The sequence below is a fragment of the Triturus cristatus genome, chromosome 5_2, assembly GCF_964204655.1.
Source record: "Triturus cristatus chromosome 5_2, aTriCri1.1, whole genome shotgun sequence".
NCBI classification, from domain to species: Eukaryota; Metazoa; Chordata; class Amphibia; order Caudata; family Salamandridae; genus Triturus; species Triturus cristatus.
The window spans coordinates 701,947,968-701,970,162 of NC_140588.1; the positions used below are offsets into that span (position 1 = coordinate 701,947,968).

General features: G+C 44.5%; 1 protein-coding gene across 1 annotated transcript in view; it reads left to right on the top strand.

Moving 5' to 3' along the window:
* The window catches only part of SRPX2 (sushi repeat containing protein X-linked 2), a 424,745-nt gene that overhangs the window by 378,311 nt on the left and 24,239 nt on the right, over positions 1–22,195 (top strand). The window contains exons 8-9 of the mRNA XM_085607790.1: positions 19,793–19,972; positions 21,315–21,448. Of these exons, the coding sequence (XP_085463916.1) occupies positions 19,793–19,972; positions 21,315–21,448 (314 nt within the window). The remainder of the gene's footprint in view (positions 1–19,792; positions 19,973–21,314; positions 21,449–22,195) is intronic.

A 22,195-nucleotide genomic window follows, 5' to 3' on the forward strand; every position in this document is an offset into this window, starting at 1 on the left:
GGTGAAGGTTCACAGGGCTAACCCTGTCCACTTTGGACATTTTAAAGATGGCCGAATTCTTCGGCCACACTGTACTTGAGCTCTGAGGGTTGGGGGGAGTGTGTGTGTGGGGAGTGTACCATGTAAATCCTGGTGTCCTTCCACATCTAGCACTAAAATCCAGTTGTAGGCAGGCCCTGTACCCATAACAAGTTTAGAGACAGATGTCTGATCAAATCAAAACTGAGCTTTCAGCAACCAGACAGTGGATACACAAAGTGTTTTGACAATTTGTTTACCACCTTTGAAGTGCACCTCAGATGTAAACCCAGCAGACGTGTCAAACAGGCTGTGACACTGTAATGTCTAAAAGAGTCCCACTGTGATTGTAGCCTGACTTGCTGGCAGGATAAAATAAGGGCCCTGCTAACATTTGGATATGACAGAGGAAGCCTCTTTGAAGTACATCTCAAATGTCATATAAAAAACTCCACCAGACCTGTAAAGCAGTATGATGCATTTTAATATTATTTGAGCATACTCTTATGTCAAAGAGAAGTAAAAGGACAAAACGAGAGGAAGACCCAGGTGTGAGCTACATATTCCTGTAACAGGGGAGGTCCCTTTGAAGTGCACCAGGGATCCGGGCACAGCCCCCCGGCCAATCTGTCAAGGGGAGGGCAACTCTGCCCCACACCCAATGCCCATTTTCCCTGTTCTTGGAGCAGTTCACACCTCACCGCAGGGGAGCCATCAAACTGTCAGGTGATAGCTTAATACTTGCAAAAATGTCTCCTGGGGCTTTAGGCAGGCAAAAGGTAACCAACGTATCTTTTCTGTAATAGTTAGACAAAATTTGACTTTATCATGAAATTGGATTTTGTTGATCTATTAAAGAGTCCTTGAAATATTTCTCTAGCTTTTTCCTAGGTGGGGGATAACATTTATTAAACTTAAAATTGTTTCCCCGTGCTTCCTCATGAAACAGACAATCGTGCTACAGTGAAAATAGCTTTTCGATGCTAGTCACCGTAAGGATATGTTTAACATTAACCTTTAGATGTCTTACTTTTAAATAACATGCACCTTGCCTTAATGGGCAGGAAAGGCTTACTTACAGGTGGCTTACATTTATTTATTTTAGGCCTGTCAAAAGGGGTTATTTTGGCAGGTTGAATTTGCATTAAAACCTGCACCGCCATGCTGCCGGTGGCAGGTTTGCAGTCATGTTTGCATTGTCACTGCTGTGGTTGGCACAATGAGCACTGCAGCACATTGGTGAATTTTATCTTACAGGCCCAGGCTACACTGTGGGTGCCATATGCTAGGGACTTACAGTTAAGTTAAATATGCCAATAAGGAGTATACCAAGTTTACCATGTTGAAAGGAGCAACACATGCCAGTTACCAGTGGTGAGCATGATTAAAGTGCACAGAGCGCCATAGCCAGGAAAAAATAGGGGTCAGCAAAAAGCTATAAAAAACTGGGAGTGACAATGCAGAAAGGGCAAATTTTCTACACACAACATTTATATTTGTTTTTAAGCTCAGTTTCTGTTTGTGGCAGATTCTAAATTCAGTTTTTTATCTCACCAAAGGTGCTGAAGTTTCAGTTCCATATGCTCAGTAAAGATAGACTCTACTACCGGAAACTTCGAGAGCACTTTCAACTCTGGCATTCTGCCCCTATGCCTCCATGAACACATTTCCTTATTCCTTTTAGACACTTATTTCCCCAGCACGGCCCACGCTCCTGCTACATCTCTCAGTTCCAATCCACTCTCACACTTCTGTCTATAATTCACATTAATATCCCACAATCATACTGAATATGTATCCTGATTTCTCATTGGTATCTGTGTTACTCTGTCGTCATCACGTTCACATGCCTAGTTTGATGTGTAAACTTTGTGCAGAGAAAACAATTTATTGTTATACCCATGACGCAGAGGTTATTTATTAACTAAAGGTTTCTTCTTACAGAAAGTGCTGGTGTATGGGTGTATTTGCAATTGATTCTTTTTCTCCTTACCAGAGGTGCGGCTACATATTATGTAGATGGTCATTGGGTCAAATTTCTTTCTTGTTAGAGTTACTCTTGGCCATTTGGTTCTTGCTCTCAGGTTCTCGTACGACTAATGTTAGTACTGAAGTTTATCTGATTTTGGTGGCTTGGTTACCAAAGGTACTGTTGTTACAATCGCTCTCAGTACAGGTTTGTGCCTCTTTGGTAAATAGTTAGTCTGGTTCTGCCTTAGAGATTATATTGCAGTGGTAATACCACCCACAGAATTCTTCGCTGGGCGACTTATTGTCCAACTGACGATTTACTACTTCACTGTTGTATCCGAGACACTTTGGTACACAATTCGTGTTGGTGGCTGGAACCATAGATATTCAACGATTGTCAACATATCGGGTTCCAGTCCTTACGTTTCTGATACACAAATGTGTGTTTTTTATGACAAAGTGTACTGTCTTTCCTTACTCTCATTTTCTTTAATGTCGTTTGTCTGATAGGTTGATTTTATACGTGGTAGCAAACATTCTTGCTACTTACTTCTTTAACATTGGTGCTTCATTATAGGAATATGAAATGTATGTGATTTAATATCTTGTGCTTTTTAATTCAGTTGTATTCTCCATCACTGTTTTTAACGCATTTTAATAAAAAGACATGTGTGATTTCTATAATTGACGTATCTTTGGTGTACTGGTTTGAGCTGGTTATTTGACGCCCTTGTGCTGAATTAAATTTGGCAGCATTTGGTCGGGTGATTGAATGTGAGTGGTGCAGAGTATTTAGGCAACGAAAGAAACATCTGTTTCTTTACTTGGTATCCAAGAGTTTCCCATTAAAACCCAAATCTCAACTAGACTTACCGTATATGCACATATATATGAATGGTCATGTCCTCTAGCTCTACTTTTACTCAATGCCTACCTGTAGATGGGAAGTCTTGTGTCAACGTAGCACAAATTCCTGTAAGTATGGTGTGGGATCTAAATTAGACCTGACCTCACCACTGCTCTTGCAGCTTACCCAGGGCTAAGGTTTCTTTGACCCATAATCTTAATTAAGTCTAATTATATCAAAGTCCAACCAATAGAGCTGACAGCACTTCCATACCAGGTGTAAAACTGCTAATGGATTGGAGGCAAATTACTAATTCATCCTTTAACCAATCTCATGATCAGTATATTCCCTAGCAAAGGAGTGGAATTTCTCAGACAACATTATCCTGTGTGGCAGTGTCCAACTATGCACTCACATTGACACCTATGGGTAATGAGATCAGGGCAAATATCTGCTGAGTATCCTACCACACATATACTCTGATTTCCCTGTCCTGATATCAGACACTTGCTAGGGAATACTTTTCTTACCATATAAAAATCCAGCACTCACTCGTAAGACTTCCCATAGCTTATCTCCTGGTTCAATCTTTGTCCACCAGTATGTGAATATTATAGTGATGTGTGATGTATTTTACCCATCACTGAGGCTACATTACTACTTCTCAAATGAGAGTCTAGATTGAGGCTAGGTTAACTCTTAATGCGCCTTTCCCATTAATGCATTGGGCTAGACATGTTTTCTCCTACTACTTCAAGCACATTTTAAATCTTCTCAATTGCTTGACATATTACTCTCCTTGTCCCCATCTCCCAGTTCATGAATAACACTGGTAGGAACTAGACCAAACTTGGATGCATATTGACATTATATTTTGAAACAACAGCAGTTCCATTGAGTCTGTACAGACAGCAGTAAATAGTCCACAATCTACATGACTAGCTGTTAGAAAGTAGGTTATTTGTTGGGGCGGGGTGAAACCCTACTCAAGCAGCAGCCATAATCCTTGTCAGGGTGAACCACTAAAAGTCACTAAATTAGCTTGTGCTTAACCCTTTGGTAACTTGGTACAAAAGCAGTGAGGCTAACTTAGAGGCAATGTGTAAAGTATTTATGCAGCACACAGTAATAAAGTTAAAACACAGCACAAGAAAAATCTCCCTCCAATTTAGAAAAACAGAATAAGATTTAGTAAATTATTTGACACCAAAACAACAAAACCCAGGATAGTAGAACCAGGGATATGCCATTTCAAAGATTTAAGCTAAGTATAGTGCCTAAAAGCACAAAGCGCCACTCGTGGCTATCTTGTTGTGCAAGATCGGGAGAAAGTCACAAGTTCATGCTGACCACAATGGCGCATGGGCCAAAGTCAGGGACTAGGTTAGTTCATCTGAAAAATGTACCTTCTAAAGTCTAGCATGAAGAGTCCAGTTTGCAGTGGAGGAAGCTGCGAGAGGTGAAAAGAGCATCGCGGATGGTTGTCCCTGTAGCATCAAGAGCAGGCTGGCTGTCACTGATGATTATCGCTGTAGCACAAACATCCTGTTGGACTTCGCAGACAGTTGTCCCGAGAGATGCCTATTGGAACTCAGTCCAGCAGAGGTCAGCAGGGCTGAGGAAGGTTCAGCTGCAGGTCTAGTGCAGCAGGTCAGCTGGGCAGTTGCAGGAAGTCCTCTGGAGCTTGTTGTGTCCCTGTAGTTCAGACCATGAGGTATGTCAGCTGACCCTTATTGTCAATTTAGCCTGGGCTGAAGGTTACATGTGCAGTCTTCCTTCTCAGGAAGCAGGGCAGGCCTCAAGCAGCATGGAAGCAGGGCGTCCTTCTTCTGTAGTATCCACAGGTTCAGGAGTGTACTCAAGAGTGGGTCTAAAGGTACACTCTTTTCATACCTGGTGCAACCTGTGAAGTAAAAGTATAAGTAAGTATAAAAGAAGCTTATAAATCGCTCGAATACCAGACGGTGTCTTGGCGCTATGGTGTGTGTAATCAGCAGGAAAACGAATTATAGTTGGACCTGGAATAAGCGATATTTAAGCATCTTTCTGAAAAGGGCATAACTAGGTTGAAGTCGCATCTCCACAGGCAGTTGGTTCCATAATCTAGCTGCACAAACGGCGAAAGATCGTGAAGTTGGAGAAGCTTCTGGAATTTACCCCTAAAGAGGTGTCTGGAATTTCCTGCATCCCTGCCCTGGTTGCAGTCCCTTTGGGGGTGCAATATACTAGAGTGAAATCTTTTGCGTGTGAGCTGGGCCAGTGCCTTTAAAGTGTAAGTGTGGTAGGTGACAGCTCTGTATCCCCCCCCCCATTAAGCCAGGATGGCCAATCGTGCCAACACCTCGACCCTCTATTGTGATACTGTCTGGAAGGAATGCACAAAGGCCAACTGCCAATTGCACCTAGTCATGTGACCCAGGATACAAGCTCAGTCACCAAATGGTTAGGGCAAGAAAATGCCAACTTTCTAAAGGTGACATTTTCTTAATTGTGACTTAAAATCTGACTTTACGATTAAAGAGGGTTTTAAATTTCAATTCCTCAGACACCAAACATGACTTTCCCACCTGCTCCCTATCAAAGGTTATCACTTCCTAAATGTAATAATGTAAGCCAATGTTATCCTATGGGAGAGGTAGGCCTTGCAATAGTGAAAAATGAATTTGGGAGTTTTTCACTACCAGGACATGGTAAACTTAAAAGCAAGTGTCCAACTTTTTGAATGCTATTTAGAGTCTTTCCTAAGGGTGACTTATATGCCTTAAAAAGGAATGTTTAGGCCTGGCCGAAACGTATTTTACCAGGCCAAAATGGCAGTTTAAAACTACACACACAGACTGCAATGGCAGGCCTGAGACAGGTTCTAAAAGGGCTGCCTAAGTGGATGGCACAATAAGTGCTGCAGGTCCACTAGTAGCACTTAATATACATAGCCTGGGTACATATATTACAGTTTTACTAGGGACTTACAAGTAAATTAATTGTGAAAATTAGTTGTAAGCCAAATTTACTGTTTAAAGGTGAGAGCACAGCACTTTAGTACTGGTTAGCAGTGGTAAAGTGTGATTCAGAAAAAAAGTGGAATACATAATGTGGGCCTCAGTAGCCATAAAACACAACAAAAACCATGTGAACAATGTAATATCACACCATATAAAGTCACAGCTGTAGTCTATCTACCTCATTATTTGTACACCCTGGGGTAGAGAAGTGCTTTGTTTAGCTACCCTATTTATTAGTAATAAGCCCCTTCCCTGACTTTCCTCCTGTATTTGTAAACACCTCACAGTGTCTATGTGCCCGTCAGAGTTACCATATTATGTTACTACTGTTTACTGTATTCTTTTCTTTGCCCATCAGCTTTTCCTCAAGTCCCCACCTAGAGCCTCACACTCTCATCTTCCTTCTTGTCATTGCACCAGAGCCCACTTAGCTGCACATTTCCTTCCTTTTTTCCTGTTTCCCATTTTGTGAATTATTTTCCCTCTTATTTGTGCCCTTGTGCAGACAAGCAGTTCTGTGTTGTAGTCACCGGGTCTGCATGCTTCCCAACATTGCAGCAGAGGGCACATACTGTGTGGAGCGGCTAAATTGTTTTTGTTCCCCCACACTGTAGCGTGGGCCACTTATCCGCAGGGGACCCATCTCTATTTTCCTTCCCTGATTCAAGCTCACAGGGCCAGCTCCTTCTCTGTGGAGACGGCATGCATCATGATGATATGACGTCATGCAACCACCTGCCATTTTAAGTTGAGAACACTTCTTGCCTGCTTGCTTTTGTGGCTGCCATTGCGATAAGCCCATCACTACACCACTGGCTATAGTGTTGTGCTTGGCCACTTCTCTTCACATCTTTCACAACAACTGCACTGCACTGCACGTGGCCTATACAAAAACACATGAGACAAGAATGAAAGGGAAATGTAAGATACTTCCTCCCCTTACACTTGCCTCTTCGCCCATCCTACCTGGACAAGCCTCTGTCTCGTCACTCTACCGCTTCCCTTCCAGCCCTGGCTTTGTGTGCCCTTCCATTGAGGTACTATTCATAAGAAAGAGAAGTAAGGGAAGTTAAGCAAGCCTTAAATCACTCTGATTACCTAATCCTGAGTCCTCAAGTAAACGAGAACAGGTGATCCATTGTCACTCACGGTCCCATGTTGGCAACCTCCTTCCACCCAGCCAATCTGTGTGCGGGGATAAAGGGACATGATGAGGTCATCTGCCCTGAAAATGATGAACCAAAAATCCTATGTGTTAGCCTGAACCCGTCTAGCGGACCCAGGCATCAGAGTTGATAGCCTGCCTCTTTTGGAGAAAAACTGCAATATGGTTCCTCTAGTCGAAGGAATAAGGGAAAGCAGACACTCCTGCTAGGACGGGGGAAGGGAGGGTGCCAGGAGCATCTGATTGCAAGACCGGGGAGGTCCAGGGGTTGGATTACCTCTGCTACCCATCACTTGTTTCCCCTCCCAAACCCACTTACAATTCGATCGTTTCCCATTTTCACTGTCCGAGTTTCCACATCTCTGCTTTTTGTTCTGCTTTTCATTACTGTGGCCCCTCAGGTGCGTGATGGTATGATCACCGAAGCGATGCTAGACTGTTGGTTGATGTCATTGTGTCGCTATATATTGTGGCCACTGTTCGAAAACGTTGATGCATTCTTGAACAGGTGACTGCAAATTAATGAAGAATTGAAATACAAAACAAGCATTGGCATAGCCAATAGGTCTCGCCTTTGGGACCTTATAAGTGTTTAGCCATGCAACAGTTGATGTTGTTGCACCAAGCATATTGTGCTGCATAACTAAATACTTATAGGGCCCCAAAAGCAAGACCTATTGGCTACGCCAATGCTTGTTTATTGGAGGTAACAGGTGGCCTACGGGTAAGATGACCTCAAGAACAGCTCTCGTGAGGCAAGGAAACATTGGTACAGGGGGTACTTGGACCTCACAATTGCGACACATTGGGTCAGGAAACAGACAACAAAACAGGTTTACTGCACCGAAGAGCAAAAGAGACTGGATGATAGGGAAACACTGCTTCCATAGAGGAGACAGGTATAAAAGAAACAAAGTGTTTTCATTGTTTTAAAGCCTGGATCTGGAACTATACACCACAGACGAACTCACAAGCGTTGCACTAGAAATACTCTGACATGAAGTCACCTAGGTCAGGGAACGGTAGCAACCTAAAGTAATGAGACAAAACAAGCCTTGGCAAAGCCAAAAGACTAGCAATAAAACTCTGAGCCGTAGGCTTTACAGATATCGCTAGATAATTATGTGAGAATCACTTAGAGAGGGGCGTTGTGTCTGCCCACATGTTGGGACCCAACAGTACATGTTTCAACTGGGCAGAAGTTGTGTGCTTTCACCAAGAAAAGTGTTTGTCCTCCACAGAGCTCTAATCGTTCCTTCCCCTCATTTTAATTGCCTTGCAAGGGGGAAAAGCAACATTTGTCCTTCCAAGGTCCGAGCTTTGACATGTATGCTGCACGCTAAACTCAGCAGCAGGCGCCTGGTTTAGTGAACTATCTCAGTGCCATGATTAGGCAGGTTAGAGCATTTGAATATAAAATCTAACCGGGACCAGCATTTCCATGTCAGAAGTTCCTCATTACAAGTGTGACTGGTTGAGAGCAATGCTGAGAAGTTTCAGTGAACTCGTGTACTTTGCAGACACTGTGTGCCCACCATGCAGACTTTTGCACTGGAATAGTAAACTGTGCGTGAATAGTGAATTTAGAGAGGATTAGGAGAGCTGGTGAAGCAAAGGTGTCAAGCTGGTGCAAAGGAGATAGTTTTGTTTCGCACACATTGTTTTCTCTCCTCTCTGCAGACTGACCTTTGTGACTTTGATAGCCAATAAAAACCTTCGTTGATTTATTAATCACAAGGGTTGTGAATCAGGCTGGAGAGGTGACAAGCAGCAGCAATTGCAACTGCTTCGGACTGCTAATAGATGCCAGTCGCTGTTTAAAGCAGGTGGTTTAAAAGTAGTATTTTGGAGTGTTTTTTTTTTGTACATGCGCATTTGTTGAGCATCTCAAAATTGAAGGCAGTACACTAATTATATTAAAATAACTTATTGAGTTTTTCTAATTATTGGTGATAAATACCAGGAACTCGGCAGTGGAGAAGACAGTGAGACAGTACTAGAGGACGTGTCATTACTGTCAGTGTGCTTAGTGACGTACATTTTCTGAGTGGCACTGAGGCCTTGAGGAGCAGAGGCGATGAAGGACTTTGAATTGGAGGAGGTGGGTTTTGAGGGACTTTTAGAAAGAGCAAAGGCACATTTCACATTTTCATTACACTCGTGAAAATTATGAAATTCAATTCGCATTACACAGAATTTCACGACTGGAGATTTTTGCAATTTTTTCCCGCTGAGAACTGGTTCAAATAGAACCTTGACAGTACCTCGTGTGATTTTTGAATGCGAGGTTCCATCGTGTTCCAATTTCACATGAAGTTCTGCAAAGTGTCACTTAATTTCAAGTTATTCTCCAAATATTTAATGCAAAATAGTTTGCAATTTCATGCAGATCTGAGGAGACAATGTATGTTCAATAAATGGGAATGACAGTGGAAAGATGTCAGAAAAACACATTACATGATTCACTAGATGGCCCAGGGAGAACTTAGTGCCATGGACATCGATTATCAAAATACCCGAGGTAACAGAAGTGACATCACACACCTTTGAGCCCCAATATCGCAAACTTCTGAGCAGGTTCATTTTTGTTGCTCAGGTCAGGATCTATGTGAAGGGCAAGTGTTCCTGCTCCTGCCTTCATGATTCTCGAGACCCTGGGTGAGAAGGGCTGTGAAGTGGTACTAGAGGTGTGTAGAAGGTGCCAAACCTGGACACTGCAATGTTTGGTGGTGAGCAGTGCTTTAAATGGAAGCAGAGAAATAATCCAGAGAGCCTGTTAGCTACGAAGAAGTTGTGGTCCCCCCATAAGTGCCCCATTACAAGTTCTTGTTAATTACGCGGGCAGAAAACAGGTTTGGAGCAAAAGATTCCATCGAATACCAATCCCTCCCACCCCATGAGCATTTGGGTGTCACAGTTAACCTTCCCCTATAAAATAATCGAAATACCCTGGAATTATTAGGTCCTTTTGAGCAGGTTTCCTGTGAGTTTAACACTGCCGCTTACTGCTACCTGCTGCTATAAGGTAGCAAATGGCATTGGCGTGGCCGCTTCAGGTAAGGTGCGAAAGGTGGGGGCGGGGAGTGGGCTGACTGGGGCAGCGTGGTCTGCTCCTCCGGGGTGCCGTTCGGAGACAAAACATCGAACCTGCTTATTTTCTCGACGAGACGGCGGCCATGTCGTCTCGCTTGCTTAGAGGGCACTTGAAACATGCGGGGGCAGGGGTGGGGCAACGGACGAAGGTTGTTTTAGAGAGCCGGAGAAGCATCCGTCTAGTGATAAAAAATACACGGCGGGCAAGGGGCCAAAGAAACAAATGCTCTCCCCGGCCTGTCGAGAGATAAGTGTAATTGTTTCAGTTTTTAATAGGATCTCTGAAAGATACAGCACCCTGTTTATGATGTTTTGCAGCAAGTATCTGGCTGTAATGCCTCCCATGTCAAACCTTGAAAGCAAGACTATAAGTTTGCCGCTTACTACTACCTGCTGCTAGAAGGTAGCAAATGGCAGTAGGGTGGCTGCTTCAGGTAAGGTGCGAAAGGTGGGGGTGGGGAGTGGGCTGGCTCACCAGCAAGAAATATTCCTTAGTCTGACAGAGCGCGCGGCATTGTTTCAACTAAGGGCTCGGAGCAAGAAAGTCAGGAGGAATTGTGATTCCGAGCAGGCAACTCTCTGCAGCAAAATTAGTTATTCATCTCCATTCTTCGGCACGGAAATGAGACAACAGAGCAGAGACAAACTGTACTGAGAGGAATCTCAAAAGCTGCACACCCAGTGACACTGACAGCAAACCACGGTATCCTTCCACGAGGCGCGAGCGCGACACTGCTCATCTAAACGATCGAAGGCTGGCATCAAACAGACTGGTTTATCATACATACAGCAACATAGTCAGAGAAATCGACAGCTGCGCCATCTCTCCACGTTTGGGTGATTTAATGAATGCCTTTCTCATACACAAAAATTGAGTCAAATTGCAGATCTAATTGTTATTAATCACAAATCGATTTCATTGTTTGTAGGTAGATGTTGTCAGCCTCCAATGTAGCCAGCTGTTCAAAACCGAACATATTCCAGCAACATTACAAGCATTGGCCGCGCGGCTGTAAAAGTAATGCCGCACGGCCGCGAAATGAAATAATAAAAAAATATGGTTATGCAAGCACACGGGCGAGGCTTGCTGGTTGGGGTTATACATCTAAGCGCAGACTAAGGGGCAGTGAGTAACGAGAAGGGAGGGGGGAATGACAGCAACAAAGGAGCCCGCGAAAGTGAAAGTGATCGTGATTACGATCGCTACAGAGGAAAGACACATGGCGCTGCGCGCGTGCATGTTCACGTGCACTGTAGCTTTAGGCCACGGCAGCACTTTGAAAAAGCCCAGATATAACATGTCTCTTCGAGCCTTTGGCTCGCGAGACCTAAAAAGGATGGGGGAATGTGTATTACAGGTAGGCTGCTGAAGGCCCGGTTGGAGATGCCTCACCTGCCTCGAGGGAAGAAAGAAGGGATTGAACTGGACTTAAGATCTGGTGGCAGAAAGGGAGAGGAAGGAATAGCCCTCATCTGCAGTCAGACAACCTCTCCCTGTTTATTACTACTATTGCAGTCGTTATTTTCTGTAACTATGAAATTATAAATAAACCATGTAATCAATATTTGGGGGCTGAGAGCCTATTGTTAGAAATGAGCGACCAGTTCTGTAGCATAGGATGTATTTTATTGTGCATTGAACTTTCAATTTGAGTGGCTAGAGAAATGGGTCGTATAGGTGTTAATTGATATGAAAGTTCGTCCGCACATTCTCCAAGTCCACACTCAGATTTCTTCAGAGACTCCATTCATAAATCAATACTCCATGTTACCTCCAATCTTTTATTTGTTTTATTCATACAGATATTAAAAAGCTTCTTGTTCACAGAACTCCTTTTCCAACACGTGCGTTGTTACCATGGAAATAACCCATGGAACTTCAACAGGGTTAGAAGCAATAAAAAGAATGATAGGAATATGTTGCATTTACATAACAAATGTTGAACACCGAACCACTTACAGTACTCAGTGCAACCGTGCACCTGACACGTGCAGCAGGCCTACCGCTGGCATTGAAAGGCAAGCTCGTCTGCACCCAACCGCACCTGACCATGCCCAGCACCACGACCCCTGATCCTCCCAATCTCCGAAGATACACCATTGCTGAGCTCTATGCCCTCGACGCCATAAAAAACACTGCCACCTTGCCGACCCATGCTCCACAGTAGGACCTTTAACCTGCACCCACTGTAACATCACACACACCAGCCCACCAACCAGCCCCACCCCAAAGACACCACAGATATCACCTGAACAAAAACACCAACTCACATGCACCCTTCTCAACACATGCTCACTATGCAAGCAATTCTACCAAATTATAGGACCTCATCGCCATCCTCGCACCCGACATATTCTTCTTCACCGAGACCTGGCTCAACCCCACATCCGCCCCAGACATTGTCACAGCGATCCCCACCGGATATAAAATCACTCCCAAAGACTGCACCAACAAGCTGGGAGGATCCGCTATCATCTACAAAGAGACAGTGCACCACTGAGAACACCACTACCCCATGGAACATCTCAACTTCAAGCTCCACACAGACGACAAGACAAACATCCCTGGTATGGTACCCCACAGGGCCACGCTTCAGCTTCTGCAACACTATCGCCCCCAGCCTTAGACTCCAAGGATCACATCTTCCTCGGCAGCCTAAATTTCCACATTGATGACTCCTACAACAACAACACCCCACATCTCATCGACAAAGATGAGCTGGACTGACACCCTCAACACCTCCAACCCCGCTATCTCCACCAACCTCGAACAGGGAGTGAAGAACTTCAATGCCTGGATCACCAATTGCACCAACTGCATTGTCCCCATCAAAAGCAAAATTCTGAGAAAATCCTCCAAAAAGGCCAGCTGTTACACCCTATGACTCAGAAAAGTGAAATGAGACAGCAAACAGCTGGAGATTAGATGGCACACCAGCAATGACACCTCTGATAGGGCAGCCTTCAAGACCTCTGTCAACCTCTACCACCACCTGTTGAGAGCAACAAAGAAGACAACCCTAGCTGCACGCATCAAAACCAGCACCAACACCACCAAGGAACTTTTCAACATCGTTAAGGAATTCTCCAACCCAGCTGCCAGCGAAAACAACATCACACCCTCACAGGAGCACTACGAAAACCTTGCCGACTTTTCCACAAGATCGCAACCAAAATACAGAAACTTCGAACCCCAATCCACACCCATGGACTTCCTCGACAGATAGGCCACACCGCAACCGACACGAACCACAGACTGACAACCTAGAACCTCCTCTCCACCCAGGGCACCATCTCCACCATGAAATACATCCACTCTGGAGCTTCCACAGACCAATGCAGGCACCACATATTCAACCATGGAAACCAAAGAATCAGCCAGGAACTCACCACCTTGCTCAATACCTCTATCTCCACTCAGGACCGGCTCTAGGGCGGTGCTATCGGTGCCACCGCACCGGGCGTTGACTTGGGGTGGGGGCGTCATTTTTGAAAATGCATATTTTCATTTTAGAAGCACCTGCTGCTGCGTTCCTGGCCTCCAGTATCTTTTCGGACATCAATTAAAATGTCAAGCTAACTCTGGTGATTAATCATCTTTCTGGAAAGAGACTGGAGGTTTGTCTTGGGGAAGTCTGACTCATACTAAGGTAGCGCAGAGGGTTAAAATGCTTGCTGCTAAGAACGTGTATTATGCAGATAACAAAGTTCATATAATGTAAATAGGTCAGTGGGTTACTGCTTCTGTAAGAGAGCTCCTTTTGTAACTTGTCGTTTATAAGTCAAAATCCTAATACAGAACATTGAGTTTTTACCTGTCATCAAAGAGCTGCATGCAAACTGCAAGGTATATGTTAGAGCTATATCTTTTTTTGCCCAGTCTTTTAACATCCTAATCTTGTGAAAAGAGTTCATTTGGATTGAAAACAATTCTTATTAAAGAGAACCCCTAACAATGATGTTACGTTTTAAATTCAGAATTTGGGCTTTTCCAGAATAAGGACTCAAACTATATTACCTACTATGATAGTTGACATGTCACTCCTACACTACACCTTGTAGTCCTGTCTGATGTAACATTTCCTATACACTGATTTACACATGTATGATTGTGCAATGTGTCTGTGATGTAAAGTGCTGCGACACTTTACACTGGTATGAGTGGCGCTATAAAACTAAATGAATCTGAGAGACAGTGGTTATGGAGACTTGAGGGGCAGTGATAAAGGGTGCTAGTCAAGGAATCCGTGGCAGAGGTGGTCATTGTGGGAGGGGGGTAACAGACATTGTCGCACAGGGCGCCACCAGCGCTAAAGCCAGCCCTGGCTCCACTGCAACATTTCCCAATGCCAGACCACTACTCAAAAAACCCTCTGCTGACCCCAGCAAACCCCAAAACTACCGGCCAATCTCTGTGCTCCCATTTGCTGCAAAGGTACTGGAAAAGTTCATCACCAGTGACCCTCCTGGAGCCTAACCAGCTACTTGACGCCTCCCAGTCTGGTTTCTGCAGCTCTGATTGCAGCCACCGACGACATCCACACTTTTCTCGTCCGAGGAAAAACAGCAGCTGTGATCCTCCTCGACCTTTTGGCAGCCTTTGGCACTGTATCCCACCACACACTGACCGAAAGACTACACCACATCAGCATCAAAGGGGAAGCACTCAGATGGATCACCTCCTTCCTCACCGGAAGAACCCAGAGGATCCATCTCCTACCTTTCACCTCCGAACCCAAGGAGATAACCTATGGTGTTCTCCAGGGCTCATCCCTTAACCCCATGCTCTTCAACGCATATATGACCCCGCTGGCCAACATCATCAGATTCCACGGTCTCAACATAATTTCCTACATAGACGACATCCAACTCATCCTCTCAATTACTGACGACCCCACCACCACCAGAACCAACTTGCACAGATTCATGACCAGCATCAATGACTGGATGAAGAACAACTGCATACAGCTGAACACAGACAAGATGGTAGTGCTGACCTAGGACCCGCATCCACTCCCTTCGACCATGCCCGAGAACTCTGAATCATCATTGACAACTAGTTCACCATGAAATCACAGATCAACACTTTCTCCTCCGCCTGCTTCCTCACCATGCGCATGCTGCGTAAGATCTTCAAGTGGCTACTCTTACACACGAGACGCACCATGGCACATGTCCTCATCACCAGCTGACAGGACTACGGTAACGTCCTATATGTAGGAATCACCACACACCTCCTACAGAGACTTCAGACCATACAGAATGCCCTAGCCAGACTCATGCTCTGCCTTCCTTAATGAACTCACATCACACCCCACCTCAGACAGCTCCACTGGCTCTCCATACAGAAGAGATGCCAATTCAAGCTGCTGACCCACGCACACAAGACTCTACACAACCAAGGACCAGCCTACTTTAACCACCGCCTGAACTTCCACCAAACATCGAGAAGACTACGGTCTGCCTCTCTCTCACTTACCCATATTCCCTGCATCTACAGAAGCAGGAGTGGAGAACGCTCCTTCTCTTATATTGCAGCAAAGATCTAGAACAGCCTCCCCATGCAACTCCAGACCATCACCTAATTTCCGAAATTCTGAATGGCCTTCAAGACCTGGCTGTTCTCCTCTGAGTACTAGAGGTGTATTAAATTATAAGCCCATGGAAGTTTGGGAAATTCATACTTTTGCAGTTGATGAAATTGTAAATTATTAATTTTTGTCTAATTGTACCTAAACTTTTTGTTCTCTACAGCAACATTTTCTATTTGTAGGGTTTGGTTTTTTGCAGTTTCAAAAGATCATCTTGTGTGGCTGTTCTCTTTTATTGCCCTTCCCTTATCCCTCCCTCATTGCATTCATTAGTCATGAAGCATTCTGCCTCCTAGCACACCCTCATGAAACCCACGGTCTAAATTTTCCCCAAGATTTTCCCTGCCTGAGATGACTCCTTCAAAGGGCTATCCCCTTTTGGAGGGCCTATAATAGGGAATCTTTTTTTCTGTTTGATGATCAGTCTGAAGTTTCTCCCAATGACTAACTGCTGGGAAGGCTGTGCATCCTCATTTGGGTGCTCGAGTGCCCCATTGGAATTCTGCTCACATTTTCCTTATAGCTTTTTTACTGGTGTTAGATGGTTGGTGTCTCTCCCTCATGACTTGTTGGGTTTGGGTTCTTTGTCGTCTGCCTTAACTAGAATGTGGGTGACAATTACAAATTGTCCCGTTGTCACGGTACTGTTAGCCAGAGGCCACCAGCTCAGCTATAGACCATGGTGAGTTCTTTCTACAGTTAACTGTGTGCTGTTTTGTGCCATGGATCCTGCTTCTGAGTGGCGCTACTTTGAGTTGTTGCTTCCGAGGCATTTCTGTCTGATGTCTGACAGACTCCTGCCTGCAGGTTGCACATCAGCTTTGGTGTTGGTTTTGTTCCTCCTACTCGTGATGAGAGGTGTTGTTGGCTTTTGAGACTATGCAGCATTTTAATCTGTTGCCTGTATCTGCAGAGGTGTCTCTTGGCTTCTGGCTGGTCTTACTGGAGCAGGTGCGATACACGGTTTTGGTTGCGCCTCTGCTGCCTTTTTGGTGCATGATAGGATGGTCAGTCTTGTCTCTGTTCTGGATGTTCGCACCAGTTCTTAGGGATCTCTTTGGAGGATTTTTAAAAGATTCCAATATGTGTCGAGAATTGTTGGTTTACCATGCTTCCAGGGGATGCTCTGGTGGGTTTCCTTGTTGGCTCCTGTGTCTTTATACTTGACGACCAACAGGGCTCAGTTCTTTGAGCCTCCTGGATTTGTTGTGCCGAATTCAATGTGTTGACCGCCACCGGTTCTTACGGCTTTGTCTTCGTGTAGTTGGAGTGCCACCTGGTTTGCTCACCTTGCATTCTAGCTACAGAGTGGCTCCTTAGTCAGCAGTCCTCCTTTTGAGTGGTTCTGGTCCCCATGAGATTATCTGACTTTTTGGCTTCGTCTATATGAGTGGGCTTTGAACATCTAAGTTTTCTTTGTCGTTAGACAGTTTCTATGTGTTGGGTGTTTTTCTTGTTTTTGATTGGGCCATTCTCAGTTTTTCTGGGCTTCTGGTTTTGCCTTGCTTCTGATGGCAGGGTTTGCTGTGCATTTCAAGGCTCCTCTTTTGTTTCCCTCTTTTCCTGGTCATGGTGATAGGTCCTCTGTAAGTTATTCTCCTCTGTCTGAGTTCTCCCTTGTGTTGGGCGTCTTGACTGCCATTGGCCGTGGTGTGTTTTGGGTTGCTGCAGCCAGAGCTTTGTACACTGGTCTTGGCTGGGGTAAATTTGCCTTTTGGCTGCTACTTAATGTTTTGCTTATTTTCTTATGATTTGGGAATTTAAAAAGCGCACTTTCACTGAAGTTTCATGATGCTGAATGCAAGTGCTCCCGGGACCCTGCAGACTAAGGATAAAAGGCATTAAAGATTAGAGAAAGCTTCTCTAAACAATAGAATTTTTAATTGTTTTCTGAAGCTTCCAAGTAACAGTAATGAATGCAGTAAAGTGTGTAAGAGGTTCCATTCTCTGGCTGTGGCAACCCAAACATTTCTCTGACCCCAGCTAGCAGTTCTCACCGTGGGAACAATTAACAGAACGGTGTTGTTGCAATGAGGAGAGAGAGAGGGAGTGTAAGCACAGAATTTGTTAGTAAAAAGGCAGGGGCTTGGCCGTGGGTGAATTTGTGCCTAATGACCATGGCTTTGAAAAAAATACGAAATTCTACTGGCAGCCAATGAAGAGATGGGCGAGAGTGGTAAGTGACCTGGCTGCAGCACAGTAGTGAGCTTCTGCCTGCTTCTTTATTTATATATTTATAAAGTTTTATATAGCGCAAACTTGACCCTAGAAGGGTATCAGAGCGCTTTACAGATTAGTTTAATAAGTAGTAAATGGATAACCAAGAAACATAAACGCTGACAATGTCCGTTGCAAGTCAGGAGTGGGACAGTGAGTTATAAACCAGTACTCAAACGGTGTGCAAGAACTGGTTGGAGAACAGCATCAGATCAGTATCCAGAAAATGAGCTTGTGGGCTCAGGGTGGAGATTTGTTCATTGAAAGCAGTTTGACTTCTTTTTTAATGAAGTGATTGAAGGGATCAGTCTGATTTCAGGGGGCAGGGAGTTCCAGATTCTAGGGGCCAATCCGGAGAAGGCTCGGTTGTAGGTTTTCTTTTTTCGAAATTTTTGAGGTTTCAACAGTAAGGTGCTGGTGCTTCTAGATGATCTGCCACCGCTGGACAGTTCCAGTTTGTCAGCTAGGTACTTCGGTGTATTGAAGTGTAGGGCTTTGTGGGCCATGCAACCAATTTTCATCTGAATCCTTGCCTCATAAGGGAGCCAGTTTAGTGCCTTCAGATCTGGAGTGATGTGGCTGTACCTTTTCGATCCAGTGATGAGCCTTGCAGCAGAGTTAAGGAATGACCTTAGTGGAGCCAACTTGGATCTCAGCAGACCACATAGGGTAGCACTCCCATTGTCTAATCTGGGGATAACTAGCGCTTGCACCGCTGATTTAAGGTTGTCAAAGGGGAGGAAGGGTTTCATTTTTCTTAGAATGCTCATTTGAAAGTTTGCTCCTCTGGTGGCTGAGCTGATGTGTTCTTGCATGTTGAGATTCTTGTGAAGTGTAATTCTTATTGATCTTGTGGAATCTATAATGTGTGGAAGGCAAAAGTTGAAGACTGTAAGTGTTTCATCCAATCATGTTCTTAGGCTATCAATAGCTGGGTTGGAGTTTTCTTTGCCCATGTATTTGTGAACCATGTTGCCTGGATGATATCAACTGTGTTCTGCTGGTCGAACTTCACGGGTGTGGAACCTTTGTCTTGTGTGCTCTTACCAATGTTCTCCTTTATTTGGAGGTTTGAGCAACTCCTCATGACTAATGAATGAAACGAAGGAGCAATGAGGGAGGGGTAATTTTTAGTTTTTTTTGTTGCATATTTATATAGCGCGAATGGAGGTATTGGAGCGCTTTACATAGCACCGTATTTACATTACACATTCAGGCACGGGGAGATTAAGTGATTTGCCCAGAATCACAGGATGTGGATGCGACCTTGAGGCTCGAACTCTGGTTTCCAGCACCAAAGTCGGCAGCGTAGCCGACGGACCACATCCTCTCCCCGCCTAGAATACATACAGCACGGGGTGGCATGTGGAGCACACTTGGGCTTGGCAGAGAAGCAGCTACTTGGGGGCGGCCTATTTTGAAGTAAAGAGAGCAGGAGGGAGTGAAAAGAGATGAGGGAGCAGGAAGAGACTGTGAGAGGGACAAAAAGTAGTACCTCATGCACAGCAGGGCATGGTGTTTTCGTCAGCAGAGGAAGGATATACTTCATCCAATAAAAACATGGTGGTATCAAATTCCTCTTTGGGCAGGACAAACACAAGAATAGAGAAGAAAGCAATCAAATCAGGAGAGGGAAAGTGGGATGGACATGACTCATTAAATCATGAGCAAGGGGCATACTCAATTCCCACTCCAAGTCTATAGTGAATACATTAGGTCGGTTTGTGAACTAGCTAAAGGTATGTAAATGTGAGACCTGAAAAAGTGTGGGAAGTATGAGCAGATTCAAAACCAAATTGAGGCTTGACTATTGTACTTTTTCAGTATTATTAATGTCTCATCAGCTCCAGCTGTCTCTTGATTTGTGACTTTTCTGATGCATGTGTAGTGAGAAGGTGCCCAGTTTTGAAACCGCCTCCACATGGATACATCACATGTAGCTCAGCTGGCAACAACTATGGCGCCACATGCAAGTACCAGTGCGAAGGTGGATACGAGCGTCAAGGCCCTGGTACAAGAGTCTGCCAATTCAGCCAAGCCTGGTCAGAATTTGAGCCCATCTGTGAGCGTAAGTGTAAAATAACATAAGTCTAGATTGAAAATTAATTAATTAATCCATCTATGTAGAAAATCAGAATCACAATTTACATCCAAGTAAATAGGTGGGTTCTTCTGAAGATGTAACCCTGAGGAATTATTGACAGGGAACTCATTTTCATACTGACATACCGTGTTAATGGTGTGCTCTTGATGCTTGCCAAACCTTTCAGTGCAATACTCTGTGAAGGCATACCTTTTGTTCCATGTACAACGTAGGCTTGATTATGCATAATGAGTGGGTCAACGTTTACGTTGTAATATCAGTGGTGACTGGATTGTCCAAGTGCCAGTGACCTCTGAGAGGTTGGGTATGTTATGTTATGTTATGGGGGATTTGTAGAGCGCACGGCTACTCAAAAAGAGTGTCCCCGCGCTAAGGTAATACCTCGAAAAGAGAAAGATCAGACAAGCTTTCATTCCTACACGTCAAAGATTATTGATGGAACATCCAGGTCTTAAGTTGACGTCAGGCTCACTTCTAAGGGAGTGAGGGAGCGAGTTCCATAATCTGCTTACGATCACCTGGAAGGAACGTCCTCCCTTCCTTACTAGATGAAATTTTGGCACCACTAAAAGGTGTTGGGTCGAAGATCTTAGCGTCCTGCCCGGACAATAGGGAGTGATTCTCTTTCTAAGATACAGGGCCCCGCTGTCGTGCAAGGCCTTGAAAGCTAGAACCAGCGCCTTGAAGTTAATTCTATTCTTTACTTGTAGCCAGTGTAACGTTTTTAGGTGACTTGCCAAATGGGTCCTAGGCCCGACCATCAAGATAGCCCTAGCCGCCGCATTTTGCACCAGCTGGAGGCGATTTCCTAAGTATTTCGGAATACCCAAGTACAGGACAATCGCATAGTCCAGTCTAGAGGTGATCAAGGATTGAACTACCGTCTGTCTGTGAGGCAGAGGCAGAAGTGAGAGAAAATTTATCAAAATGTTTAGAAGCCGAAAGCCCATGCCAGTCACAGATTTCACCTGCGACTTCATAGAAAGATCAGAGTCTAATAAGACTCCAAGATTTTTCACAGTGGTGACAGGGCTAGGGGAAAACGGTTGGGGCCGTCCACCAGTTCTTCCATTCATCCCCCGGTGTATGTCCAAAGAAGATAATTTCGGTTTTAGCCCTGCTTGCTCAACAAAATACATAAGTGTTCAAATATGTGGCAGGCTGTGAGTGAGGAAGAGAAAGTCAGTCTTGGTGTGAGCTGTGATTGACCTCATTTCCTACCTGGAAAGTTTTTAACTAAATAAAGCAACACTATTACTAGTTCCGCTTAACTTCCTTCATATCCCCTTCCTCGTTGTGTTACCAGCTATGAAAATCGTTGTCGACGTGAACTCTGCTGCGGCTCTTTTGGATCAGTTTTATGAAAAACGAAGACTCCTCATCGTCTCAGCTCCAGAATCCACAGACCGCTTCTACAAGATGCAGATTACCATCCTACAGGTTAGTGCGTCTCCTCAAATATTTAACTTCTGGCAATTTCAGAACAGGATCATCAGCAGGTGCTCGAAGACACAGAAGACAGCATGGGAGATGCTACTGCTGCAAAGAGGTCTTGTGTAGAATGAAACTGGAATTCCAAATATCCTTCACAAGTTAGGGTTAGCTAATGGTGGCCTCCGTCTAAATAGCCATATCATATATGTTCATGAGTAATGTTATATGTGATGTATCATGCACAATGCCTGTAGAAGCTGTTTCAAAGGATTGTGTGGCCCAGTATATTTTGAAACGTGCCTCAGAACAAGTGTATAGGTTATTTTTGGGTTATTGAGTAAAATCCTAAAAAGGTGTTAAATTATGTATCTCAGGGCTCAATCCCTGCATTTGCAGCCATTGGCCAAAGTTATTAAATTAATTCTGCTTCCTGCATATTAACCAATCGTTGTTTCTAGCTAGGGCTACCTGCAAGTGGTTTTATTGCATTGTGACTGATTTGTGTGCCATGTGCAGTGCTAAATTTTGGTAGGGTCGCACAGCAGGTTCTCACTTTTGGACACTGGACCCCCTAGGTGCGGCCCTATCAAGTCTCTCAGGGTATTGCGCGATATGCTCTCCAGTCCTGGTTTGGTTTTAACTGTAGGACGTGTAGTCTTGATTATTTCATTATAAAACAGGACTACAAGTCCCAGATTTCAAAGACAAATGCCTGGACTGGACCACCACTTCACTCATGGGCCTGGAAAACTT